The following is a 26583-nucleotide window of genomic DNA, read 5'->3' on the forward strand; positions in this document are numbered from 1 at the left end:
CTAATAGATATGCCTGGTGCTGCTCAGGCAAAAAGTAGGAACAACAAACATTAAAATGAAAACCATATTATGAGTTTGGTTATTTTAGCCTTCTATTGTAATGTTTATCAAAAAGTGTTAAATAAATTATAATAAGAAACAAAGAAATGTAACAAAATAGAATAAAAATGACAAAAATATACTTCGGAAAAAAAAGACAAATTTATCTTATTTAAATTCATGTAACAAAAATAAAAACAAATTAGCAATCAGATTTTGAGGCAAATGGACCACAGATTCACACTCATCACCTTGGAAACCCTCCAAGTACATGTTTTGTTGCTAAAAATGTAATACTCAGATGGTATGGAATGATGCAATTTCATTGGTCAAATAGATGAATTGATTTTTTCAACAGAAAATAGTCATTGACTTCTGCCTTCATGAAAAGATAATTTAAGACATAAAGTTAACATTTGAAAAATTCAAACATACCATTTACAGCTGAATATGAACTGGTAATCAACTAACCAATCAAATTTTGTGAAAAATGGACCAAATATTTAAACTCAACACCCTTGAAAACTCCTAAAAACATACTTTGTGTTCACTGGTAATTTGTATTAAGTAATTTTCCTATTTGAATGCCACATCCCACTGGTCAGGTAGAAAGGAAATCTGTTGCAGGCAGAGGGTTGTAGTTAATTTCATCAAAAGTAGTCATTGACCTCCCCTGGATGAGAGGACGATCCCTAAAATGTTAAATTGCATTTCCTCAAATCAAGTCAAAATGTATAAAGAACAAACTAACAAACTTTCTTCTTTATACATTAGATTTCTAACTATTCAAAGACCTCTACAAATGTTTCCAGCTCTCAAGATATTCTTTCTTTCACAGAACAAATCCACCAGCTGTACTAAAAAAGTTTTGAGGATAAGTGAAATTTACTAATCACATCTTCAGTCCTTAATTAGTGTACTTCATACTGATGTTAGCAAATTAGAAAAGAAATGAGGTGCAAAAGTTTCAGTGCAATATAAAAAGCACTGTATGAATGTTTAGATTATTTAAAATGTGGATGCAGCCTTTTCAAGAATTTTCTGCATTTAACTACCTATATCATGAAGATATAGCTAGTTAAATGCCTGAGAAGATGTATAAATAAGTATAAAATTTTTGATGGAAAACAGTGTACAAATTGATGATACTAAGTGTCTATCAATTCTTCAATTTGAAGAAATTTGCCATCACATGTTATGGAAAATTAATTTCAAGTTATAAGAAGTGGTGCAACTACATTGAATAGTGTAAAAAGCAAAGACCAATACAATGAGTTTGTGAAGTATGTGTGTATGTCAGAATGCCATTAGGAACAATATTACTAGAAATTTTTGAAATTAGGCCCTACCACTATTTATAACTGATGAAAAATATCTTCATTTAAATAATACAAACATAAATATTTTGCTACAAACTAAACTTGTGTGTGTCAAAACATTAGTTTATAACAGGGATGGGCTTTTTCTAAGGGCCACATTTTTAAAACTTTTGAACTGATGTGGGCTGCACACGAGAAAAAAAAAATAAAATCGAGTAAATCACAATTATTTATTAACATATGATTATAAATTAACATAAGTATACTTAATTTGACTTCTGTCACTGATGTGAACATAATATATCCAAAATATTTGGTTGAATATTAGTCAATGATAGTTTTAAATTAGTTTTGATATGAGTCTGTTAGCCAATTTCATGTTTTACTTCTTACTAAATTTTTACTAAATTGTAGAAAATAACATTAAGATTTTTGCTGTATACTTTCTGAAATTGATATATTTATTAGTATTTTGTGCAATGTGGGCTGCACAAAATATTAATGCAAGCCACGGGTTGCCCACCCCTGGTTTTTAACATATACATACATAAATAAATTATAAGTATCTAACATACTTAAATTACGCAATGAAAATGAAGTCCACTGAATTGCATATCAGTACATTCTTCAATATCAATTCATTGTTGAAATAAAAGTGACACACAACCAGAATTCATAGCAATTCGTCATTGTAAATTTCCATGTTATCATCAAAAATTTCCAGTACTGTAACATTGTTATATTTAAAGCCTGTTCTGTACTTATAGTGAAATTATTAAGTTCATATCATAGTGATAATATCAAATTCTTTGTACAGTTGACAACAAAAATAAATTGCTACAACACACTAAAAACCTTTTTTTGTGTCCCAATATGAACAGCTTTAGATAAAAACTACTGTTTTCAACCAAAAACTTTGTCTTCATCAGGCTATTGACCAGTATAAAATTCAAAACTGGAATTCAAACAACATGCTTAAAATTATTTTAAATTCCAAATTATTTAAAAATTGGAAACTAATTTTTGCCATACACACTACTGAAGTGATAAAAATATTGTTACATCCCCACAAAAATAATACAATGTATTTGCTGGTGTTGAAATGTTAGCAATGTGCTAGTGTTGTTCATGTGCTAGTGTTGTTCATGCTTTTTTCTCATAGCATCCCCTCCATGCATACGAAATATTGGCGGCATCCTTCACATTAATACAGCTGCTGGCCAGGCCGGCTTTATATATTTCAACGCTTCCAGGTTGCGAAGGTGCTGAACCTGATCTGACATTTTTACCAATTTGGCCCTATGAAGGTCGGCTTGTATTTCGGGGTCTGTGGCATAGGCAGCTAGGACGGTGGTATGCCTTTGGTTGACGATATCATACCAGTGTTCCTGTATTCTTTTGCTTAGTGAGCGCTTCATGGATCCAATGTATACTAGATCTTGCTGGAATCTGTGGTCTCTGAGAGGAACCATATAGACACCCGGTGCTCAACTTTCCTCTGTCCTGTCTTTGTCATTGCACAACAGCCCATATACTGTACAGTGTTAGATCTCTTATATGCAATCTTTGTGACTTTATGGGTAGCAATTTCTTTACAAATGGAACTTAGGTGTTGGTTGTATTGCACCACTGTCCGTGATTGGTTGCTAGTATGATTATGGGTGTCTACCTGTGTGCTGTTTGTGTGGCGTGCCATTATAGGTTGGAACCTGCGAGATAAATTATGTATCATGCTTCAACCATACCCGTGCTTTACCGCTATGTTTTCAATGCACTTTAGGTCTGCCACAGTATCAATTGATCACCTACAGTGGTCAACTGTCTCACTATTGACTCTTGCCATTAGGATCCATAAACCATTTACAGTCCAATCAAATATTTATTAATCGTGTGCAAATACCAGACCTACAGAACAAAGATAGTAAAACACTATCTCTCAGGTAATCAACAGAAAGTACACCTACTTGACAATAATGACAAATGTACAATTGAAGAACAGAAGTCTACAATATTAACTTCTATTTAATCTCAATTAAATTTACATAGTAATGTGCATGTGCTCATCTACAACAGCATATCATCAAAAATACAAGTATATAACCTCTGTGAGAAAAGAATTTTTTAACGATGTTCACTGAGCACTGGACTTCTGAACCAACTAATCTATTCAGAAAGCAAGCACTCAGTTTCTAAAACTGAATGATGAAGTTTAAGTTCAGAAACTGATGAAGTTAGATGTCTTGGAAAAATTTCTACACATTAGACACAAATGAACCTTTGCACTCTCATTGAATCAATCACTTTGGATAAAAGCATATAACATGAGAAAGCAATTTACATAAAAATTTCATGAAATTCTCCTATTTACCAAATCCATGAAAATTCAACATTTTCCATGATTGCTATGAAGTATAACAACAAAATAGCAATAATCTTCCATTTTATTTTATTATATACAGTATACAATATAATTATATATTATATAATTCTGTTATTTCATATATTGGATTATTGCTCATTGCATTTTTAACTAGGCCCTTTATAATTGAACAATTTGGTTTTTTTTTTTTTTTTTTTTTTTGCAAATATTTCTTTATATTCTTATAAATTACGATACTTCTAAAAATTCAAACATTTGCTAATTATCCAATATGTATGTTAAGAAAAATACATAAGTCAAAAGAAAAAGTAATTTCTAATACATAAAATAATGGGGATAGCAACTTCTATTCTTATTAATAAATCATCATGAAGCATCTTATTAAAGAAATACATAAACACATTAATAAGTTTGCTTATAAATTATAAACAGAATCTTTCTCTTATACATTCAGTTTCAAGTTAATATTTTACATTTTGAATTGTATATAAACAAAAGTTAGAAAATTCAAATTTAAAAAATTTTTGGCAATCTTAATACAAATATAATAAGATTATAAAACATTTTAATGAAACACATTCATATTTATGTTTTTTACAACATTTAATTCAAAAAATTTACATGATTTTAAAAAAGGAATATGGTAAAAACAGAAATGTATGATGATCTGTGGAGAAAATAAAATAATGATCAAGAGGCTTAGAAATTATCTTTCTTGCTAGTTAAAAATGTTTTCAAATAATTAAATTATTTATCTAGTTCATGAACTTGAACTATATTGTTATTTCTTTAATACATTATAAAACAATGGATGAATAATCTGGTTGATTACTTTGTTAAGGATATATTATTTATAAAAAGGTATAAGTAAATGAAATTAGGAAAAGGAAAGCATTTTTTTCTGACAAAAGATGATTTTTTCTTTCCTTCTTTTTAATGCACAATTTAATCATAAATTCAATGAAACTGTGTAACTAGTTCTTAAAATTCTATAAATTAATATGATCTAATTCAATTCTATAATAAAACAAATTACAGCACATGTTATATCAATAAATCATAACATTTAAAACATATTTTCTTTCATATGTGTTAAAAATATTTTATTTATATATTTATAATTAATAGATTTAACAAATATTTATTTGGAAACAATAAAAAAACACAAACACATAATTTTCAATATATGTAATTTGTAAAATAATCTTTCTGATAGCTGATATTCTTTTATTTTTCAAATTTATTGAAATTTTATTCTTATATTTGCATACAAAACAGTTATGTTTAATAATTTAATTTAAAAAACATTTTATCTATAATTAGCTAAGAAAATTCTTGATAAAAGTCTCATAAATAAATCAATCACAATAATTTTAGCATTTATTAATAATAATGAATAAGAATATTAATAATTTTTGCAAATTTTATCAAAATTTATTCATTTTTGAATAAATATATTAGAAATATTCATAAAGTTTATTTTAAATTTATGCTTTTCATCACTAACTTGTGCTCATCTAAAAAGAATTGAAAGTAAATATTAAAAATATTCAGAAATCTACTATAATTAATAATAAAAAAATATTAAATGTAATTAACACTAGTGGAAATAATTCCCTAAGATAACTTCAGATAATCAGGAAAATGATTAAAGCAAGCATCAGATTGAAAAATTGAACTCTAGTCAAAATTTCACATAAGATAGTGTTAAGGGTGAGCAAGTTGCAAGCAACAATTTGCACTTATCATCCTCATAATTAAAAAGATTCATAAGATCAAAATATACAGATACACAAAATCTTTTAACAATGAAATAACAAATAATTAAAACAATTATTTTTATAACGGTCAATGTACACAAATATAAATTGTCATTTGAAAAAGTTTTGCAATTATCTGCCATTTAAAATTTTTGAAAATTAACAATATAAATTATTTTTGATCTATTCATAAACATTAGTATGTGTATATATAGATTTAGGAATAGTCTAATATAAATATATATAAATTAATATTTAAACATTCCATAACCAATAATTATTAACACTTATTCTGTTTCATTATTAATTATAATAAAACAAACTAAAGATATTAAATTTAATCAATACTATTCTCTGCAACTTGAACACTAACTATATAGTGTATTTACTCGGACACTTGGCAAATTTCATCACTAATTTTTATTCAGTTGATACATGAATAAAAATTAGATGAAATTTGCCATGTGTCAGAGTAAATACACTGTATAGTTAGTGTTCAAGTTGCAGAATAAGTACCGGCACAGTTTCATAAATACTACAATACTGTTCTCATCATTTTAATATTTAAATATAATTTCTTGATTTTTATCAATGCTCATCCATCATCTAAATCAATTCATTCTATAACTTTAATATTATTTCATGGCTATTCCACCTGCTTAAATCTTACTAATTTATTTTGGTCATATATAATCTCAAATAATTCATATACCATTATATAAATATTCTTGACTTCATACATAAATGCCTAAATTAAATTTTTATTGCTTTTAATACCTTAGTATACTTTCTAATTTTGATAACTATCAAAACTTTATAAATTTTCATATCTTTTACAAGCCATTATCTCACTCTTAATTTTCTAATGTAAAAACCATAACATTGTAAGGAATTGTATGTTGCATTCTATCTCAACATCCTTAAGGTCAATGACCATAAAACTCTTGGTTAGAAAATTGAGGATTAAAATTATCTTTACTCACACTTGTAATCTTTATAAAATTATAATAAATTTCTTCAAATACTTCCAAGTTTATAAATTATCCACAAATCACAGTTAATATTTATAATTTACAAATAGAGAACTTTGTTTATTATTATAGCAATTCTATTCTATTTTCTACCTTAAGAACAACATAATTTTAACTTTTTCTTCTTAAAAATTAAAAATGAAACATTAAATTAATATTCCAATATAACTAAATTCATACAAATATTAAAATATCTTAAAATTTGATTTTATTACATTGTTAACTTTCTTATATTTTCAAAACTGTTTAACATTGATAGTTTTAGTTTATATTTTATGCTCTTAGGAAATAGTTATACTATATTTTTAACCAACACTGAGAGGAAACTGGAGTTCAGAAAGAATGTAATGATATCTTTCTAATGTTAGTGTTGACATGATGACATCTGTCTTATCCTTTTTGTCATTGTACATTCATTATTTTTTTAATTTTTTTCCTGTTTACAACAATAAAACAGTACTTCAGAATTCTTACATCAAGTATATTAAATATAAAAATACCAGCAGCCTTATTTTATATTCATTTTCATTATATATGATTCAAATAATCACAGCTTATACATATAAGATATTTTTTCTCAGTATGAATCTTCAAACAACAATAAATGCATATTCATTCCTTAGTTGTGTAACATTGTCTTCAAAGTCACCATAAGGATTATTTTACATTTTTTAGATTAAAAGAATGTTAGTTTCTTCAAATATATCTATAAAGCCTATGTTAATTTATTTATTTCAACAGTAAAAAAATAAATGCTATATGGTAAATCAGAAATTAATCTAGATATTTTTATTAAAAAAGTTTAAATCATAATTTTTATAAGAATGATTTAATTTATATATGTTAATCACTGAATTATACATTAAACCACTATTGAATACGTAAAATAAATAGCTTACATAATAAATTTAGAAATTGGAATATAATTTAATATAATTAAAAGCATAATAATCTTTTATTTTTGTCTTTTTTTCTCACTAGAATAGCCATAAAGTTATAGATGGAATTTCATCTATTGGCTAGAAAAAAAATACATAAGCATTTAAATTACAAAATTATTACATTAATAAATATTTAAAACTTAATTTTTTTCTAAATATATGCCAAAATACTGTTTTGCACAGCAGTATTTATAAACTGAAAATGTAAAATTTTTAAATGAATTTTGATTATATGTAATTATTTTACATCAAAGATAGCATTAATAAACTCCCTCTTACATACTTTTGTTACATTTCAATCAAATATCGTTAGAAACTTATAAAAACAGGATTATGAAGTGTTTTAAAATTTTGCACTAAGTGTTAAGGTAAAAATTCTAAACACTATAGAATCTGAAAACAAAAACTACAAATTATAAGACACAAAACAAATATTTTGTGAGAATAAATACTAAATATTTGTTTACTATTATTTTTTAATAATGTATATTAAATCTTCCTAGAATTAAGAAAGATTTAAAGTCAGAAATTATGTGAATATGAATTTCCATTGTCAAATGTAGCAAATTAGACAACTAACAAGTGTATTTGTGACTACTGTAAAGAAAATTCTTTTACTACTTGTTTAGCTAATTATATATTTGTTATGGCACAGAAGATATTGTGTTGTTGAACCCTTACCTCAGTCTACTGTCTATCTATCTATAGGTGGTTTCAAAATTATATATATTAAGAGTTATGTTGCCATCAAGAGACAATATATATTATATAATTTCTAGCATTCTAAAAGATAACCTCTGGCAAATCTGTATATATACAAATTTGACTGAGGTTATAAAACTAAAGTTTGACTTTATTAAAAAAAAAATATATACAAACTCATACAATGTCTTGATAAATGAGTGAAAAGAGGAATTGGATCCAGTTTAACAATGAAAAGTCAACTTAAAAATCATAGAACATGTGCATTTAAGTAACTAAGCTTACTATTATAATTACATTATCTATAAAGGCTAACTTAAAATGGTTAAATAAGTTTTTATATTTATACTCAAAATAATCCAGCACAGAAATAATGTAATAATTTGAATCAAAAAATATATTCAATGATATAATAAACATATAGGCCTAGTGGAAATACATTTAAATTTATCAATATGCTATTTTTGTTATTGAATAAGTAACCTTAAGTTAAGACTACTGTAAAAATCATCAGAGGCTAATCATAATTGTTGGGAAACATTTCTGTTTTTATAATACTTTTGTTCAGCCAGAGAGGTTGCCCTCAGTTGAGAGAAAAGCAAGGGAGAATAGAGAAAGAAAATGTTGCATACTTTATTTATCTTAAAACACACTCATGCTTTCTACTTAACAAATTTGATGTTAGAACCTAACCAAGAACTGAAAACAAGGAGAACCTAAGAAGTAGACAGTTGATCACTTGATAATGAAAGAGAACAAACTTGACTACAAGCAAGAAAAGTGAAACTGGTAAATTAACATATTCATCTCCACACCACATATGTTGCCATTAATGGATTTGAAGGATTCACCAAGTGTCAGACATCACTTATACTATCACAATGTTTAAAAATCAGCATGTTGTATCTAGAAGGAAGCCAATTACAAAGATGTTGAAGAGATTGAACTAGCTAATCAAAGATTAACAGAAGAATTAAAGTATCTCACAGACATTGATGAGAAAATAGATAATGTTCTGACAAAGTTAGAACTAGATACTAAATATAGTTTGTGAGAAGTACAACAATGATAGAAAATAGTAAATACTTAAAGCTGATAAATACATCACTTTCACCATCTATAAATGGCATCACTAATACATTTCTCATGTCATAGATGATTCCACAAAGGCAACCATTTTATTGTAAACCAAAGTTGCCACAATTACAAACATCAGAATTTGACAGCAATTTAAATCACTGGAGATTTTGGGAGTAGTTTAAGAATCCTGTGAGTGACAATCTTTTGATGACTACTATTGATAAGTTTGTATACATGCCTACATTATTGAAAGAATCAGCTCTAGATGCACTACAGACTTGAGTTGTCAAAATCAGCTATGATAGAGCTAAAAAAACATTATGATTTGATGACAACCAAATACTCATTTAGAATCATGCAACAGCGGTTTGAAATTGTGATCACAGTCAACTCCACAAGATAAGAAATGCATAGTTGCCAACAGCACATTTGGGGCTTGGAGGCTCTGGGAGTGAAACTGAGTAGTTACGGCATTATTCTCACACAAATTTTTATTTCCAGAAGATATAGATTTACAGTGGACTTACCTTACTCCTAAATCAGATTGTACTAATTTGAATGAGTTGATGAAATTCTTGAACACCAAGATTAAAGAACAGAGAACATACAACAGACATCAATGAACTGTCACAGTCCAAGATAACAATGCTTTTTGTGCTTAAAGAAAAGACACCAGAGAAATACATGGTTTTGAAATCTCATTATTATTGCATGGCATTGCAAAGGTTCTCATCATGTCACTATTTGTCTGCAGCTGCTAACAGCAAACAATGAATAAAGTACTCAGATCACTACACGTTTCATACAGAAACAGAATGTGACAACAGCAAATACAGTAACAATGATGCAACTAAAACTGCAAACACAAAACATCTACTTACAAACAAAAAGTTTGGTTATTGAAACTGATGGAAAGTATAGACTTACACATTGCTTGTTAGACAGCAGCAATCGTAGAAATTATGTTTGCAAAACACGAAGTTATGAGATACATCTGCATGAAACATGGTGGGAGACTAATTCTAACAACAAAATGATGCTTAAAGAAAACATTAATCAAGTGTAAAATGAACAGTGGGGAACTCTACTATTCTACAAAAATCACAATTACAATAAATAAACTGTATCATTATGAACAACACTGACACCAAATCATTTCCTCATTGGCCAGAGACTAGCTAAATTGCCTGAACTGAAACAACAGGAGACAAAAGTGCCAATGACAAAAATATAAAAAAAATATGACAAACCATAAAGACAGTCATTAAATATTGCAAAAATAGATGGAAAAAGAATATTTATTGGATTTGAGAAGCTTTCAAAAAGTGCAACTTCTCACACAATCCCTGGGAAGGATAAATCAACACACTAAAAACCTTTTTTTGTGTCCCAGTACAAACAGCTTTAGATAAAAACTAACGTTTTCGACCAAAAACTTGGTCTTCGTCAGGCTATTGACCAGTATAAAATTTGAAACTTAAGTGCAACGTCAGAGACAAGGACCCCAGATTCAAGATGGCAACATTGTATTAATAGTAAATGAAACCAAACCTAGACAATAATAGAAAACGAAAGAAATTGCTGAGATTAAAATAGGGCAAGATGATGAAATCCACTCCTGCCTATTGAAGACGACAAATGGACATAGCATCAGAAGACCAATACAACTCTTGTGCTCACTGCAAGTTTATAAAATCCGAGATTCTCGAAGTGGGGAGTCTGAAATGCCCGTCTGTTTTTGTAATACTTTTCAACCAAAGGGATCACTCTCAGTTGGAAGAAAAACAAAAGAAAAGAAAATATGATGCAGATCATTTGTCTTAAAACATGCTCATGCTTTCTACTCAATAATAAGCTTCTTCAAAATTCATTAAAAAATTTTTATGAATTCTGTATTCATTTTGTTCATGAGGTTTAAAAATTTCTCTTCTGTATTTTCTCAAACAGTTACTATTAACGAATTTTCAATAACTAATTCAGTGCCTCATGAATTTGAAAAAAAGCACATGATAATAAAATGCATAATTTCATATTTATTTTCATATTACCTAGATTGCAATTAAACTTAAAATTCTAAAACAAGAATTTTATTGTTTATTACAAATAATAAAAGCATTGAAAGTAATTACAAAAAAGATATTTTATAATTTTATAAATGACAAGACTTATTTTGCTATATTATAATTTATCTTCTTTTTATCATCATTTACAAATAGTATTTTAAATATTCAATAAAACAGACACATGAAATTAGAAACAATTTTTTAACATCTGAAGATAATTAATATCATATAAGAAATACAATTAATTTCACTCTTTTCTCTGATAAATCCTAAAATTCTACTTTAAATATTGGAGAGCACAAACAGTAGTAACTTTCTTACTATTGTGCTCCAATAATTTTAAATTTTGGTTTTTATACGATTAAATCATATTAAAAAAAAAAATTAAATTAAATCCAATCCTGGAGTAGTCTAAATTCATAAAATAAAAATCTAAAAACACAAAATTAACATAACTCAAAACATGAAATTAAATACACATCAATCACTTAACATTTACAATAATTTGATATATAAAATTTAATTAACTAATATTTAAATGTCTGGTTATTTATATAGCATTTATACATACTCATTTATTGCCACTATTTTATTTGATAACAAGAAGTGCTTCGAAATACTACATAAGAACATTTTAATCTGATTAAATTGTCATAATTAAAGTTAATCAAACTTAGTTCAAAATTCCTTGACCTCGTAAACCTTTATTAAACTTTCAAGATCCTATTTCTTGGTTAGTTTTCCTGCAAGCCAAATATTAATTCTCACAGTCGGTCACCAGAATGTTTCGTCGTGTTTAAAAAATACGACACTTACAATCACTTTTGTATGTTTTTAAGACATTACTTTCTAAATATTTCATTCATAAAATTGTGTATTTTAATTTATATAAAATAAATTACTGCAGAGAATGAAATTACAAATTAAATTTATTTTTGTAAACAAATTAAATTTGAAGTAAAAGTACTGAACCATATTAAAAACATTTCAGGAAAGCTTTTAGTAAACACTTTTATGTTTACCAATTATTAATGATAAAAATAAATATTTCAAATAAAATATTGTAAACAAAAGCCATATTTTTAAAACTAAATTTCAAATAGTTCACTCACATTATGTGGTGCTAAATATACATAATGCAAATTTATTAAAAAATAATAATAATTTGTATATATTTCACACACTAATTATCGTAATAATATCTCGGATTATTTTTTCTGCCAATTACGTGAATTTTTGAACTTTTAAAGTTTAAAAAATTCCGTATCATAAACCAATACAATTATTGCTAAAAACTTTTTTTTATAAGCCAAAAATTTTAGACTGAAATTTATACATGCAAATTTTATACCATAAACAAGTTTATCAAATTAATAATTCTAATTCATTCAATTAACTTAAAAACAACTTTTCACCGTATCAAGCTACCTAGCAGCTGTTTCAAAATATATACAGATTTCTAATCAATTTTTAGTCAATAAGAACTATTCAGTACAAAGAGTTTGCAATCTACTTCTATAATATGCTATTTTATATATATAATATATGTACAGTATTTTCTAAAAGTTTTAAACAAAACAGTATTATTGTGATAATAAAATTGATCAGATCTAGTTTTTATCAAATTGCAAATCTTCTGCATTTATTTATTGCAATTAAAAAGAAAAACAAATACTTTTAGTCACTTGCAAATGTCACACAAGGAAAATGAAATCTAAATAAGATAATTAAAAATGAGAGAAAACAAAGATTAATCCACACAATATTTTTCCTCAACTCTAGACTTGTAGAGACTGACTTTTTACAGTACTTAAAATTCAGGGCATAATCAGGAGAAGTTTAATCAGATGTTAACAGTAAAGCAAACAGGTTTTCTTCACAGTTATCAGCGAAGTGTTTACTAATTTCCCAATTAAAAATTCACTTAAGTACTAAATTTTATCGGATCGAAGAAAAACAGACAAGAACGAATGAGAAGGAAGTTTTATGTACAGTACTTTAATGTAGAGACAGAGCATTTTTGTTTATAAACACAAGAGTATTTTTCCCGTCTAATCAATGGCGACGTGTCGTTGAGAATTATTGAATCGGCCATTTAACATCTGCCAGTAACGATCGTCGACGGGGTTTAGTCACGTTCCGTTTCATATCTGACGAAAACAGAGAAAGGGGGAATGGCGATTACAGAACCGACCAATTTCGACAACGTAAATAAGACTACGAAAGACGGAGACGTTTCCCAGAAAAAGTACTAGAGTAAAGGTCAGGCAGCGACTATATATAGCCTCAGGCCCGCGCGAGGACCGCCCGTGACGTCACCGCCAGGAGACTGCCACCACTTGGTACAATACCACGCGCGGCCTCCGATTTTTCCTTCGTCGTCCATATTAGAATATTTACATCGAATCGGCTAACACTCCATTTATTACATCATTTCAAACTTTCAAATCTTCGTATGAACGGTAGCGGTGTTTTTTTTTGTGTGTACGGCTGCGGACACGCATCACGCACCGCTGCAGCTACAAGGACGTAGTCAAGGAGAACATCCGGGGTGAAATTTTATTTCCCCAGACCGTCCCACCGCACCGAAAACTCGTCGGGTCCGGTCTCTCGGCGAGTAACACTGTGCCAAAAACCTATCTCTGTGTCATTACGGGCCATCATCGCCGACATCGACTAAATGACAATAAAAAAAGGCTGGAAGATCGACCGACGTCGTCTTTCCAGTCGTACTTTGCCGTGACGTCATCCGGAAGGGTTCACGGGAACAAAACAGGTAGACGAGAATTGTCGGCCGCTGCCGACGTCGTCGCACGAACCGAGTGTTCCCCTTCTATTCTTAGAATTCTTTTATGTTCGGTTAACCATTGTCTCCCGTGTTCGGTACCGTCGTTCGATTGGCACTCGGGGTCGGGTCGACGAGGCCCGAAACGGGGAAGGGAAAAAAACGCTCGGACCCCACCCGCGCGTTTCTCGGAACGACGGACTTCCGGATAGCCCAGAGACACAGTTTACACCGCTTATCTGCCGGTTATCCGAACCGGGTGTGGTCGGGTCCCTCCCGGTCGCGGCCGACTCAGAAACCGCAATGGCCGGAAATGGGAAGGAACTTCCGGCCGTCCTCCCACGCTCAAGTGACGTTATCGCGTAGAGCGCTTTCCGCGGCAGGTGTTGCAGACTCACGTGCAACCTGTGGCAGGTAGAGGCACGACAGAGTAACCGGACGCCTTCCCCCCCCTTTTCGCACGGAGATAAACAAACGCGGCCGCCAGAAGACTGCGACGAGCGCGCGGAACGTTACATCGTGACAACTTAAGTGTGTCAAATGACGCAAGAGGTCGAGGAGGACGCTATTGTTTCCGCCATCGTCTCTCGAGGCACGACGAAGTGCAACAACCGCCAGTTGGATCCCGATACGCCGAATCTGTTCCAAACTGGAAACGCAATACGCGCCGTCGAAAGAGTAACGACGCGCAAAACCGTTTCCCGACGGAAAGCGGGAATAGTGTAAATTCTTTCTCCATTATTATTGAGTCGGGGCGGGATGGAACGGGATGTCCGATTCCGACAGATGCCGGGAAGGAAGTCGTTGGAGAGGCGACGCGCGGAAATCGACAATCGACGCTCGGCCGGATCACGTGATCAGCCGATCAGAAAGTTTCGGCGAAAGTGGAACGAAGGGAAGACCGGCGCGAAGCACGTGACCAAAGGCAAATCGACAACGGCGTGTCGGCGCGAGTAAAGTCGTGTTGCCAGGCAACGGAACCGACCAATGAGGAGGTTCGGTCTATCCAGGGTCAGTGCCCCGCTTTTAGGCCAAGCCGATCCTGTCTGAAGACGGCTTTTTTTTCTTTTTTCGCTCGTTCTCACCCTCGGGCGCCGTCTTTACGTACAAACACTCGGATAGCCCGAAAATGGGCCGAAAGAGAAAGTGGCGATGAACAACGCAATTGTATTGCAGTGGGACGCGGCGCGAGGAGAGGAATGCCCGGTCTAGACGGTGGGTTGTGTGACCTTGGACTTCCAGTTATTGGTGGATCCCCGACAATCGGGTAGACGAGCTAACTGGAACGGACGGAATTCGCATTCCACGCCAATCGAAAAGGAGGGTGGACGTGGTAACTCGGAGCTAAACGGAGGCAGCCCTTCCCTATCCATTCGTGGCTTCCAAGCGGGTCTAATTATTTCCGTGTGATCTAAGAACGGGGAAATGAATGGAGAACCGAATGAATGAAAGGGTAGATGGGTCGATGACGAAGAGATAGGGAGGAGTCTGACTTTTCTCGTTTCGTTCATCCGACGCCCACTTCCGGACGTGGAAGAGCGGAGTAGAGAGACGATCTGCGCCTCTATATATAGCCGTAACCAACAAACAGTCGCCAGACTAAAAATAAAACGGGGCCGAAGCGCGGATACTTCATTAACGCCAGGAAGGACCCATTCCGCTGAAAATACATCCAGGGTCGCGTCGTCTTGCCCACCTAACCACCGTAAATAACCGAGGTAAAATCCCGGATGCCGGCTCCTCCGCACCCTGTACCCCGTTAAAGCTGCTACTTTTTCGTCTTCCCACGCCTCGGACCGTGGGTAATGCGGGGGGAGGAAACACAATCCTCGTCCGAGCTTTCTCTTTCGGCCGAAAGCCAAGAAAATTCGGCAAATACAGGGATCTTTCTAGGAAAAGCCGGATCCGGGGACCACACAGTAAGTCGATAATGGCGTCCGAGCGGTAACCTTGAAGGAACGGAGAGAGCATACAATGGAAGGTTCCCCAACCGGGTGAAAGCGGGGGATTTCCCGACCAAAAACGAGTTCTCCGCACGGAACAAAAGTTTGCACGTGTACTAGGTGAATCGGTACAGACTGATGTAACCAGGAGCGTTTATATATAGAGCGATAGCGAGCCAGAAGGCGCCAGTCGGCCTTGTACGTTGCCAATGTCTGTCGTTTCGCCTAATGTACAATGGATGTGTCACCAAGTACGACACCCAACGCTAGAACGGAGACGACTGGGAAGCTAAATTTAACTCCGGGGGTGGCGACTTTTTCGAAACATCGAAAATTCGGAGAGGGGAGAAAAGAGATCTTTCTCCGATCCGCAGACGGAAGGGGTCCGTAGGTCTTCGGGCGTCCTTCGGAAGACGCTGCGGCTGCCCGGATGGAAAGGCGGTAATTACTCGGCACGACGACCGGTTCGGAAAGAAGTTCGAATACGTGGCCAAGCGTGAATACGAGTTCCGTCACGAATCGGTGACGTCACGGCCACCATCGTCGACCCAACGATTCTGGCACCCTAAAGCGTCGGACCGCGGATGGGGCGGGCACTGCCGCCCGACGCATCGGCCGGGTCCGCCGGTGCCAAAAAATCCCAGATCCGGTCGAGTTTCCCGTAATCGCTCCTTCCCCCCGGAAATATAGGACAAATCATCGCCCGCCATAAATATCGCGCGGGTGACCGATCGGCAGGTGGCAACGCGTGCGGGAGCGCGAAGAGAGGCAGGAAGCTTCGGTCGATCGGAAACTGGCCGAATGACGTCGCCCGGTCCGACTCCGATTTCGATCGTAAACCCAGCGTCGGCGATCAACACCAGGCCTAAAAGGCGTGGATCTGCCCCTCCGACGCTACCCCACCGCTGCGGGTAATGCGACGGTCCGGAGTCCTTGAAAGGTCTGGGAGCCGGAGCCGGGGCGGGGGATAAGCAGCCAGACAAAGGAAGGAGGTCAATGGAAGCCGCGGGGACCGAAAGGTCGAAGGTAGTGCCCGAATGCCCGGGGAAGAGCCGGCGGTGGGGCCAGCAGGTGTTGTTTTATAAACTTTCGCTTCGGTCACGTAAAGCCGACGGAACCCGTCCAATGAGATTTATTAACAGTTTCGATAGTATTGTTGTTTGCCTGGGGACGGGCTCGAGTCGTTGCCAAGAGCCGTGCACGTGCAACCGGCCGAAAATAGAAGGAAGGAGAAAAAGGAACCAAACGGACGGTGATTTACCTCGGGGTGAGACCGATATATATTCGGACGCCCTAACAAAATACCGTCGACGTATCCGGAACGTGGACGGAGGGGTGCCCGCCCTCAACTGCACCGTCTTGTTGACAAAATAAAAGAAAAACCCGCCCCATGTTGACAAAGCCTACTTATCGCTAACCGGTGCCAGGGGGCAATTTGCACACTTCTTACACACGGCTTCGGGATACGACGAACGAAAATAACAGATCCCAAAATATATTTTTCCTCGGTCGAAATTCGAAATGCACAGATATCGAAAGAACAAAAAATAAAAAACTTTTGCAAGTGTCATTTCCGATTGGATGACGTCGTCTAAGGTTTTTTTCGTCATTTGAGTCATTCTTTAATCGCTCGGATGATGCTTTACAACTCTAGTCATACGCCAAACAGGTGTATATCCCTGCTGGGCTTGGAAATAAAAGGCTATTACCGGGATGACGTCGATGCGACGATCGTTTCGTACGTCGCGCAAATTAGTTTGCGGGATCCTACGATAAATCAACGAGTTTCTACTATCAGTAATTAATTACCATTAATTATTTCGGTCCGTCGAATAAACGTACAAATTACCGTATTTAAAGTCGTAAAAAAAAGGAAGTACAAGAACGAAAAAATACGGCGTGCGGGACATAATTTTTTTTTATCAGAACTAACATCCTTTAATGATAAAATGAAGTCACGGCGGTTTATAGCCCTTTGTCGTAATAGTGTTACAGAATTCGAGATAAATTATCAACAATTGCATTAACGTCGAGGCCTTATCGGATTTATGAAGATGAACCGAAAGCCATTCTGTAGAGTAGCGCCTTGACTTTTATTACATTCGAAAGAACTAAATTTCTATTTAAAAAAGTATTCCTTCGTGTTAACATATATATATAATTTAATTACGTTTCTACGGTGTCTCCAGACTTTAAAAAAAATGTCCGCAAGTCACTCACGTCTGCGTAGTTTTTACAGTAGTGGCAAATATTTGGATGATGATCCGAAGTTAAAAAGTTCGATAAAGAAGTGACGTCGAAGAAAGTCGAGTGGATAGAAAGGGGGAATGTTTCTTAAACTGCAAGTAGAAGTTGCTTTAAATAATAAATGTCACGAGCGTAGGTAACATGATTTCCGAATGGTATATGACGTCGCTACGGTTAGGGCCAAACTAGTAATTTGACCCTATATCCACCTTTTGACATGTTTTGCTGGGAGTACCGTTTGCGGAGGAAATAGACGATTTTGCCGCGTACGACTTAAGTTTTCGAATTCGGTGTTGGTACTTACTTGAGGAAGTATCTTTGTCCGGAAGGCGTTTTCGCCATTTCCCAGCCAGAAGGGAGAGGGACATCGTCGGAAATCTCAAAACTTTGCTGTCTGAGGTGCTGGGTGGGCGACGTCGTTTGTCTGTTGGCGGTATAGGTCTGCTGAAGAGTGGCCGGAGAACTGTTAGCTCTGGGGTGGTTGATAGTCAAACCTCGCTGTTGTTGTTGCGTAGGGGGAGGAGGTCCAGAATATGTGGCATCCGTGCTAGATTCTCTACTGTGAGACGCCGATTTCGATCCCCTGTCCGGCTGTTTGAAGAAAGACGGAGGTAAATTGCGCATTCTCATGGGTACACTCTGCGGTACTTGACTGTCTTTAGGCTGCATCACCGCCTTGAACAGATCGTCCAGATCCGTTTTGCTGTCGCTGTTGATGCGGACGATCTGGTTTCCTTTTTGTTCGATGACATCCCGCTGCTGGGACATCTTGATACTTAGATTGACGGTGAATGAGTCTCGATGTTGTATAGAAACACCACTCACAACGACCTACACCTTACAGGTCTCACGACGAATGAAGCGTGTGCCAACTCGGAACGTCACACTTGTACGAATGACTTTCGACGCCTCCGCCATGACAAATAATCCCCCTGAAAGTAACACAAAACTAAATAAATTTTCCAAAACTATATCTTATCTACGTATATTTCTATTCGTTACGCCTTAAAATTTAATTCTTACTCTAATAATTAACGAGAAACGGCAATATTAAAGATTCTAATGAGCGGATAGTTACTAATAGATGCCAACAATCCTTTCAACTTCTCGATACTTCTCGACAACTCTTAAAACCGTGGAAAAAAACAAGAATTGTGAAAATCTCGAAAATGATAAACCGAGTAAAGTAAATAATACGAGATTCGGCACCGACGCGCAACCGCGCCCACTCATCTCGCTCGAATTCGAATTGATATAGCCTGTAGGCTTTACTATGTTTAATAAGTTAAATGCACGACAATCGCTCGTTTCCATTATAAGGCTAACTTGTCAATAACGTTTTCGTACAAATCGAGACAGAAGAACCGATGTATTGAGTACAGATCGATCTCCCCCAAGCCATTACCACCGAAAGCGATCGAATGGAAATCGACAGATCAATCCGAAACGAGATAAAGGATGTCAGATACTTTCAGACAGTTTTCTTCGTAAATACCTTCGCTTGTTTTGTGATCAGAATAGAGATAATGGACCTACCTGGATGCGGGACCCGACTAAGGCAACCCCTCTTTAACATTTCAGCCTCTGGCTAATGCATCTCGCAAGAATGAAAACATCCTTTATTCGTATCGATATCCGACTCTTTATGTTCCAACAATACGCAATCTAGAAACATTACAACTTATATCCGTATCGGACTTTTGCGGCGTCAAATTCGATGAAAAAAAAAATCATTTTGTACAAATTATTCGCTAAGGTTTATCGTCACATTACCGGATGACAGTTGCCTCACTCGCAATTGTTTCGCGATTTTATATACTGTATTACGTTAATCCCTGCTACTGTTTCCTAGTGTTTTCGTTGTTAATTGTATTACGGATATCCAACAATTTAGCTGCTGTCTGTAAACAGTAAAAACATTTCACACACACAAAAAAAAATGTTTCCAGATCTGAAACTTTTAGTTAATCTGCTATTTGATGATTAATAAAATAATTGTAATGAATCAAGAATGTATTTTACTTACTTATCAACGGATTTGATTATATTTTAATATGCTTGTAAGTTACATTAAATTTGAAAATAAATAAAATTGTAGAGAAACGGTAGATTTTCTACACGCAGTTTTCATCTAGAATGAAAATTCTGTAAAGCTCGCTAGTCTCTGTGAAGAAATCAAATCTGAAGTGTACAGTACATATTTATAAACAGAAACGTTAGACTATTCAAATGACAAAAAGTCCTAATCATTCAGATGATATTTTACTTTGTTTTGCTCCCGGTCCTAAAATGGGTCATCGTTACTAATCAATTTATTAACAATACGATTTGCATCTAAGTTTATCAATGTACTGTACCTATGAATAGATTTTAAAATTTTGTGTAGTTGTATGCGCTATTATAAATATATTTAGACCCCTTACGAGATCGACTGGATCGAATTAAAAAGAGACGGCTGTTCGAACGATATATTTGTATTTAAAAAAAAAATGGACAGGAAAACTTGTAGTTCACCAAACTTTATGTTGTCTTAGTTTTAAATTTACGAATATACGCTTATAATTCTACTCGATTTTCCTCTTGGCTTCCCCGGACGAGGGGATGTGGGGCGTAGGAAATTTGTGTCGCCTGAGGCGTCGAATACACTAGCTGTGGCCCCGAAGGTCGGCGTACTACTACAACCATCTCTTTTAATGAACATTTGAAAATTTACGGATCGATCCCCGTACTACAAAGTTTTTATGAAGGGTAAATCTGAGAATCACTCTTACTACGGAGGATTATTTAATAAATTATTTTGATATATTAAAAAAAGTCCACGAATATTTATTTTCGATTTGAATAAGTATTCTATATTTATACCATGAAAACTTTAAATTTAAAAACAAAATGAAGAAATGGAAATAATTTGATCCAGATATTCTTCCATCAATTTTTAGTCTTCCCCATCAAAATATTAAGATTTGTTCTGTAAGTTGATATTTTGCGCCGGAGGGTTTAATTGTTTTTCTATACATATTGTATTTTTCCTTATTATAAATGAATGAAATGATTTTTATTTTCCTATTTAATACATAGATGACAACACTGTACTGTTTTTAGAAGTATTTTTAAAAAGTAAAAATAAAATGCAATTAGAAAAAAGTAAAAGTAATAGTTTAAGTTCATTGTAGGGACACAAGATTAAAAAGTTTATGTGGGATTGTGAGAGTTTAGTCCGCAAACAGGCTATTGTATTTTTTTGTTCCGATAGATTACGATCGTTTCGTTCTCGTTTCGTGTTTCCGATTTTTTTTGAAGGAGAAAGCAATTTAATTTTAAAGAGTATGAAGCATTCGAACAACATTTTAAATAATAAATACTCTACATATTTTTAAGACGAAGTAGCGGTTTTGGTTTACTTACTTACTTTTTTTAAGTAGGCCTGGTGATTATTAAATTTCAAAATTGAAATGCAGAGATAGAAAATTTGAATTACCAGAAACTATTTCGATTTTGTCGCACAGTGTTAAGTCATTAATTTAACTCGGGTTAAATCAACCCAGAGTTGATCTGGATGCACTCTGCCCTTGAGCAATATCTAAATAGTCGTCTACTGGTACTTTATCCGATAAAACTTTCCACATATCTTCATTACTACTTAGGTCTACAGAAATTATATCAGATTAATCTTAATAGTCCTCACTGATAGACTAAAAGATTAGGCTATCTACAAATGAACGAGAGAAAACAACCATAGAAAATTGTTGGCACGAGTCATATTACTAAAATCTGATTTTTATATAATATAACAATAACTTAATATTTTATTCCCCCCAAAAAAATAAATTATATTTTAATTGATCTAATAATTAAAAATACTGTATGTATACATATAGACTTGGATCTCCATTCTTAACGCTACAAGCCTACAAATGAAAATGGGCTTGAGTATTGTGGTTCGAAACAAACTGAATGTAATTATAAAGTGAATCCGTGAATCGAAAATTTTTGTTTATTCATAATTATTAAACAGCACGTGTTTAATAAATTTCCATTGTATTAACTTGCAGAAATTTTATGTCATTACCATATAAAGTAATATATATATATATATAACAGTAATAAGATAGTTGTAACCAATAACGATTTGTTAAAATATCCATTTTGTTTTTCATTGATGAATCAATTAGAATTGACGCAAACATGACACGGATTAGAAGAGTGATTTGGCGTCTTTAAAAGTTACTATGCTTCCAACATTTTCGTAGAATAGTTTCCTCATCTGTAATTTTATTTGAAACATAAAACGAAATGATCATTTTTCTAGTATTACTAATAAAACATATATACATACACATGTATATTATTACAATATTAATAGCCTAAGTGTATAAGCTTTATATATTGTAATATATTTCAGAGAGCAACTATTATATTATTTCAAAATTTAAATGTAAGTTACACATCGAATTCTAACTCTGTAGTATACACTATACTTTTTACAAAGATATAATTATTTACATATTTATTTATTTATTTAAATGCTGAGAAAATATTCTCTGGAACACAAATGTCGAATTTGTTTTCTTTGAACCTTGTAAACTAAATTATTATTTATAAAACTTGTAGAGATTTTAAAAATGACAGACTTCGCACATTGACCAATTTACATGCTAAACTATTGTTTAACAATTCTCGTAACTCGCCGTGTGCTTTATGAACGAGAAATGTAACACTGAGAAGCAGATATTGTTCTCTGATCTTTTACCTTCACTTCTCCAATGACAGCATCTTTCATTTTTCCACGTTTTATTCTGGCATTTAAAATTCTAATTAAGCCGACACCAAATAAAAAAAACCAATTATTTAATAATTACATAAAACTAAAATATAAATGAAAGTAGTAAATTTGTACGATGGATCTATTTTCTTATTTTTTGTAAAAATGGTTGGGAAGGATGGCACTCCATTTATAGAAACGATATTTGCCCTTTACTTATATAAATAGAAACTAATTTTTACTTAAAGCTTAGTTAGACCCCCAGCGTATCTTAAATATATAAGATTTGTCTGCTAAACAATTATCTGGCTATAATTAACAAAATACTGTATAATAAGACGTTTATTATTTAATTAAGAATAAGTTTAATAATTAAAAGTGTATATAAAAATATAAATGTAAGACTTTCTTTATATTAAATAATTATTGTTAAAATTATATCGTAGGTGAAATACAGCATTCAATGACCATATATTTATATTATTATTATTTTTATATTAATTTTATTGGGAGGATTCAATAGTATGGATTATAGAGTGAAAAGCGGCATATAAGTTAAGCCCTATTGCATATAGTTGAATAAAATAAACGTTTCCAGTTCACTTATTGGGCGTCATTTGACACAGTTATGTCCCGTTTGGTTCATTTCTATTGGATTTGGACTATGAGGTTACTAACTATTATAGTTTTCCGCATAAAAGTTTTTTCTTCTTTTTAATATTCGACGAGAACGTATCTGTGTTGCATGATCATTAAATAGAATATTGCATGCTGAATTCCAACAGATAATTATCGTAAATGATGCTTTCAAATAAAACAATTAAAACTTAATTAGGCAACAAACTTCATTCGATAATAAGAATTTGGCAGTTTTTTTTTTTTTTTTTTTGCTTATTCCATTAAGGAACCCATTTTCATCCCCGATGTTAATCCGGGTTAGAACTGTTATCAGGTCAAGGAGCTTAAAAAGGGTGGTTTTACTGGTCCCGATCCCTCTCTTTCAAGGGCATATTATAATATTTTACACATATTAATACGCAAAGAGAAGGCCACAAAACTCATTTTCACTATTAAAAACTCTTAAAAGTTGCTACTACTTTTCGATTTTACAGAATCATTTTAAGGTAAAACGTTAAATAAAAACAATATTTTAATAGAACATATAAATGAAACATATCCAAAATTTAACATTTAATTAAAAATATATTAAGGTAATATAAAGAAAGGTAATTAATATATCTTGAGAAAATCTACTAATAATGAATGGCTAATTTTTTAATAATAATTCACATTTTATTATATGTTAATTCATTATAGTATAGCAATTAAAAGATTTATAATCATATGATAAAAGAAATACAAACTCACTATACTAAACTATACAATTCATTAATATAATAAAATTTGATAATAATTTTTAATTAAAACATATAATAAAAAATAGTAATGAATAATATTATTAGATTTTAAAATGCGATCGTACAATTAAATCATCTCCAAATAAAGATTATATTATAGAAATGTAAATCAATATTTATAAGCTACAGTCAACAACAGCAAAAAAATTATAATACTGATATTGAGGAATTAATTCAATTAGACTTACAAAGAAATATATATATTTAACAATACAGCAATAATTATTTTCTAAATTTTTACTCAAGTAGTATTTGAGGAATGGTAAAACTTTTGTGTCCCACAATATATATAGAAAATGATTGGATCTTTCTGTCTGAACTTCCTAGAAGGACCCTCTAACTTTCACCTCGCGGGTTTGCGATGCTATTGTCACTTCCCCTCCATAAGATCAGCAATAAGTTGGTTGTCTGAAAGGAGAATCGCAGACACACATTTGAAAATATTTTGCTGATTTTCAAACTCTATTTCGCTGTAAACGACAATAATTTTTTTCATCTTTTAAAATAATAATTAGTTTTATTTTAATAGCAAGTTTATAAATATACACACGTATATATATATATATATTTTAAAATGTTAAACCCAATAACGGTAACTTACGTATTATTCTAGTTCAATTTGACTATTACTTCTTACGACTATTTTGGATATATGCAAATTATTCATCCGGAGTATTATCTGCTCTGAATAAATGATTTATTATATGATTTTAATCCCGAAATGTATGAAAAACTTTAAAGTTATAGTTTCGGTTAATATAGTTTTCCACGAGCAATATGTCAATTAATAAGTATAATTTTGAATATTTGAATAGTAAAAGTCATTTTTTAAAAGAGAAAAATGAAGCATGCCATCATAAATATGTTTATCTACAGTACATACAATATTGAAAAAGATTTTAAATTTAAAAGATGTACACTAAGTAGATAGTTCTGTGTAACAATTTTCAATGCAGCATAATTATATGAATAAGCAGTACATCAAAAAATTGTTATATGAAACATCCATTAGAAATAATGAATAATTATAGTGTAATGCTATTTATTCAAATATTAACAGTTTCTTGTTAATGTTTTGATCTATGAAAATTAAAACAAGAGTGATGCAAATTGTAAAATAAAATAATTTTGTATTTTTATCTTTCCAATAAAAGAATAAAACGTATATTTTTTCACAAAACTAGGTTTTAGATTTTTAAGTAATCTTTTTAAAAGATGAAAAATTTTTTATGACGTTCATTTTTTGTTTCAAGTTTTTCCTTGTAACGATATTTTTTTAACGTTTTTAAATCTTTAAAAATAATAAATTTATTAAATTATTTGTGTCAATTGAAAAAGCAAAATACACTATTTTGAAACCCGCGTAACTCAGATACGAGATTCGAGTTTAAACTTTTAAACTTCAAGTTTTAATGCAACAGCATAACTTTCCTTTTAGGTTCTAAAGATAAGACTCAAAAGATTAACGATAATTCTAAGAATTGATCTGGAAAGTTTACGGGGGGCTTTCTGTCACTATAGATATGTCAATTCCATTTGCACTATGCCCTTTGGTTCAAACACTGAAACAGATCACGGATCACAAGCGGGTTCAATTTCTTTGAGTCCACACTAAAATCTTTCTTTTGCAACTTATCTCTTATGAAATTTCAGAAATTAAATATCAATATCGCAATTTCGGCGACAGAAATAATTCTCACGAATGGAGGAATATATGGTCATTTCCGTCACATGATATTGTTACATCTTATATCTTATCAAGATTCGAAAGTTTAATGTTATCAGTAAACCATCTTCAGTACATACAGTATATAATAAAAATGTTTATTTGCAGTTAATTCATAATAATTCTCTAAATATTTATTTCAATTGTGATAAATTTTAGATTGCATTGAAAATTTCTTTGTTGCTGACCATCTATTTCTATAGGCCAAGGTTACTGGAGAGATAGCGATGATGCAGACTGCTCGAATATGAAATCGAGTCTTAGTTTCTAGGTGTTTCCTTAGGCCTACTATAATCTGACGGTTTAATATATGTTAAGAAAATATTTTGAAATGGATTACCGAAACAAATTATTCTTAATGTTATTTTTTAAATTACTGTATTCATT

General features: G+C 32.5%; 1 protein-coding gene across 2 annotated transcripts in view; it reads right to left on the bottom strand.

Annotated features, from left to right (window-relative positions):
- Positions 1-19926, bottom strand: part of yki (Transcriptional coactivator yki) — a 96524-nt gene extending 76598 nt beyond the window's left edge. The window contains exons 1-2 of one of the 2 annotated variants that reach the window (XM_067287155.1): positions 19827-19926; positions 18595-19222 (exon numbers count right to left, since the gene is read on the bottom strand). In XM_067287155.1, coding sequence (XP_067143256.1) covers positions 18595-19058 — 464 coding nt within the window. In that variant the 5' untranslated portion in view covers positions 19059-19222; positions 19827-19926. The remainder of the gene's footprint in view (positions 1-18594; positions 19223-19826) is intronic. The other variant, XM_067287156.1, reaches the window with a different exon arrangement.
- Between the last annotated feature and the right edge of the window lie 6657 nt (positions 19927-26583).

Source organism: Centruroides vittatus, unplaced genomic scaffold, assembly GCF_030686945.1.
Source record: "Centruroides vittatus isolate TY-2023 unplaced genomic scaffold, ASM3068694v2 scaffold_435, whole genome shotgun sequence".
NCBI lineage: Eukaryota > Metazoa > Arthropoda > Arachnida > Scorpiones > Buthidae > Centruroides > Centruroides vittatus.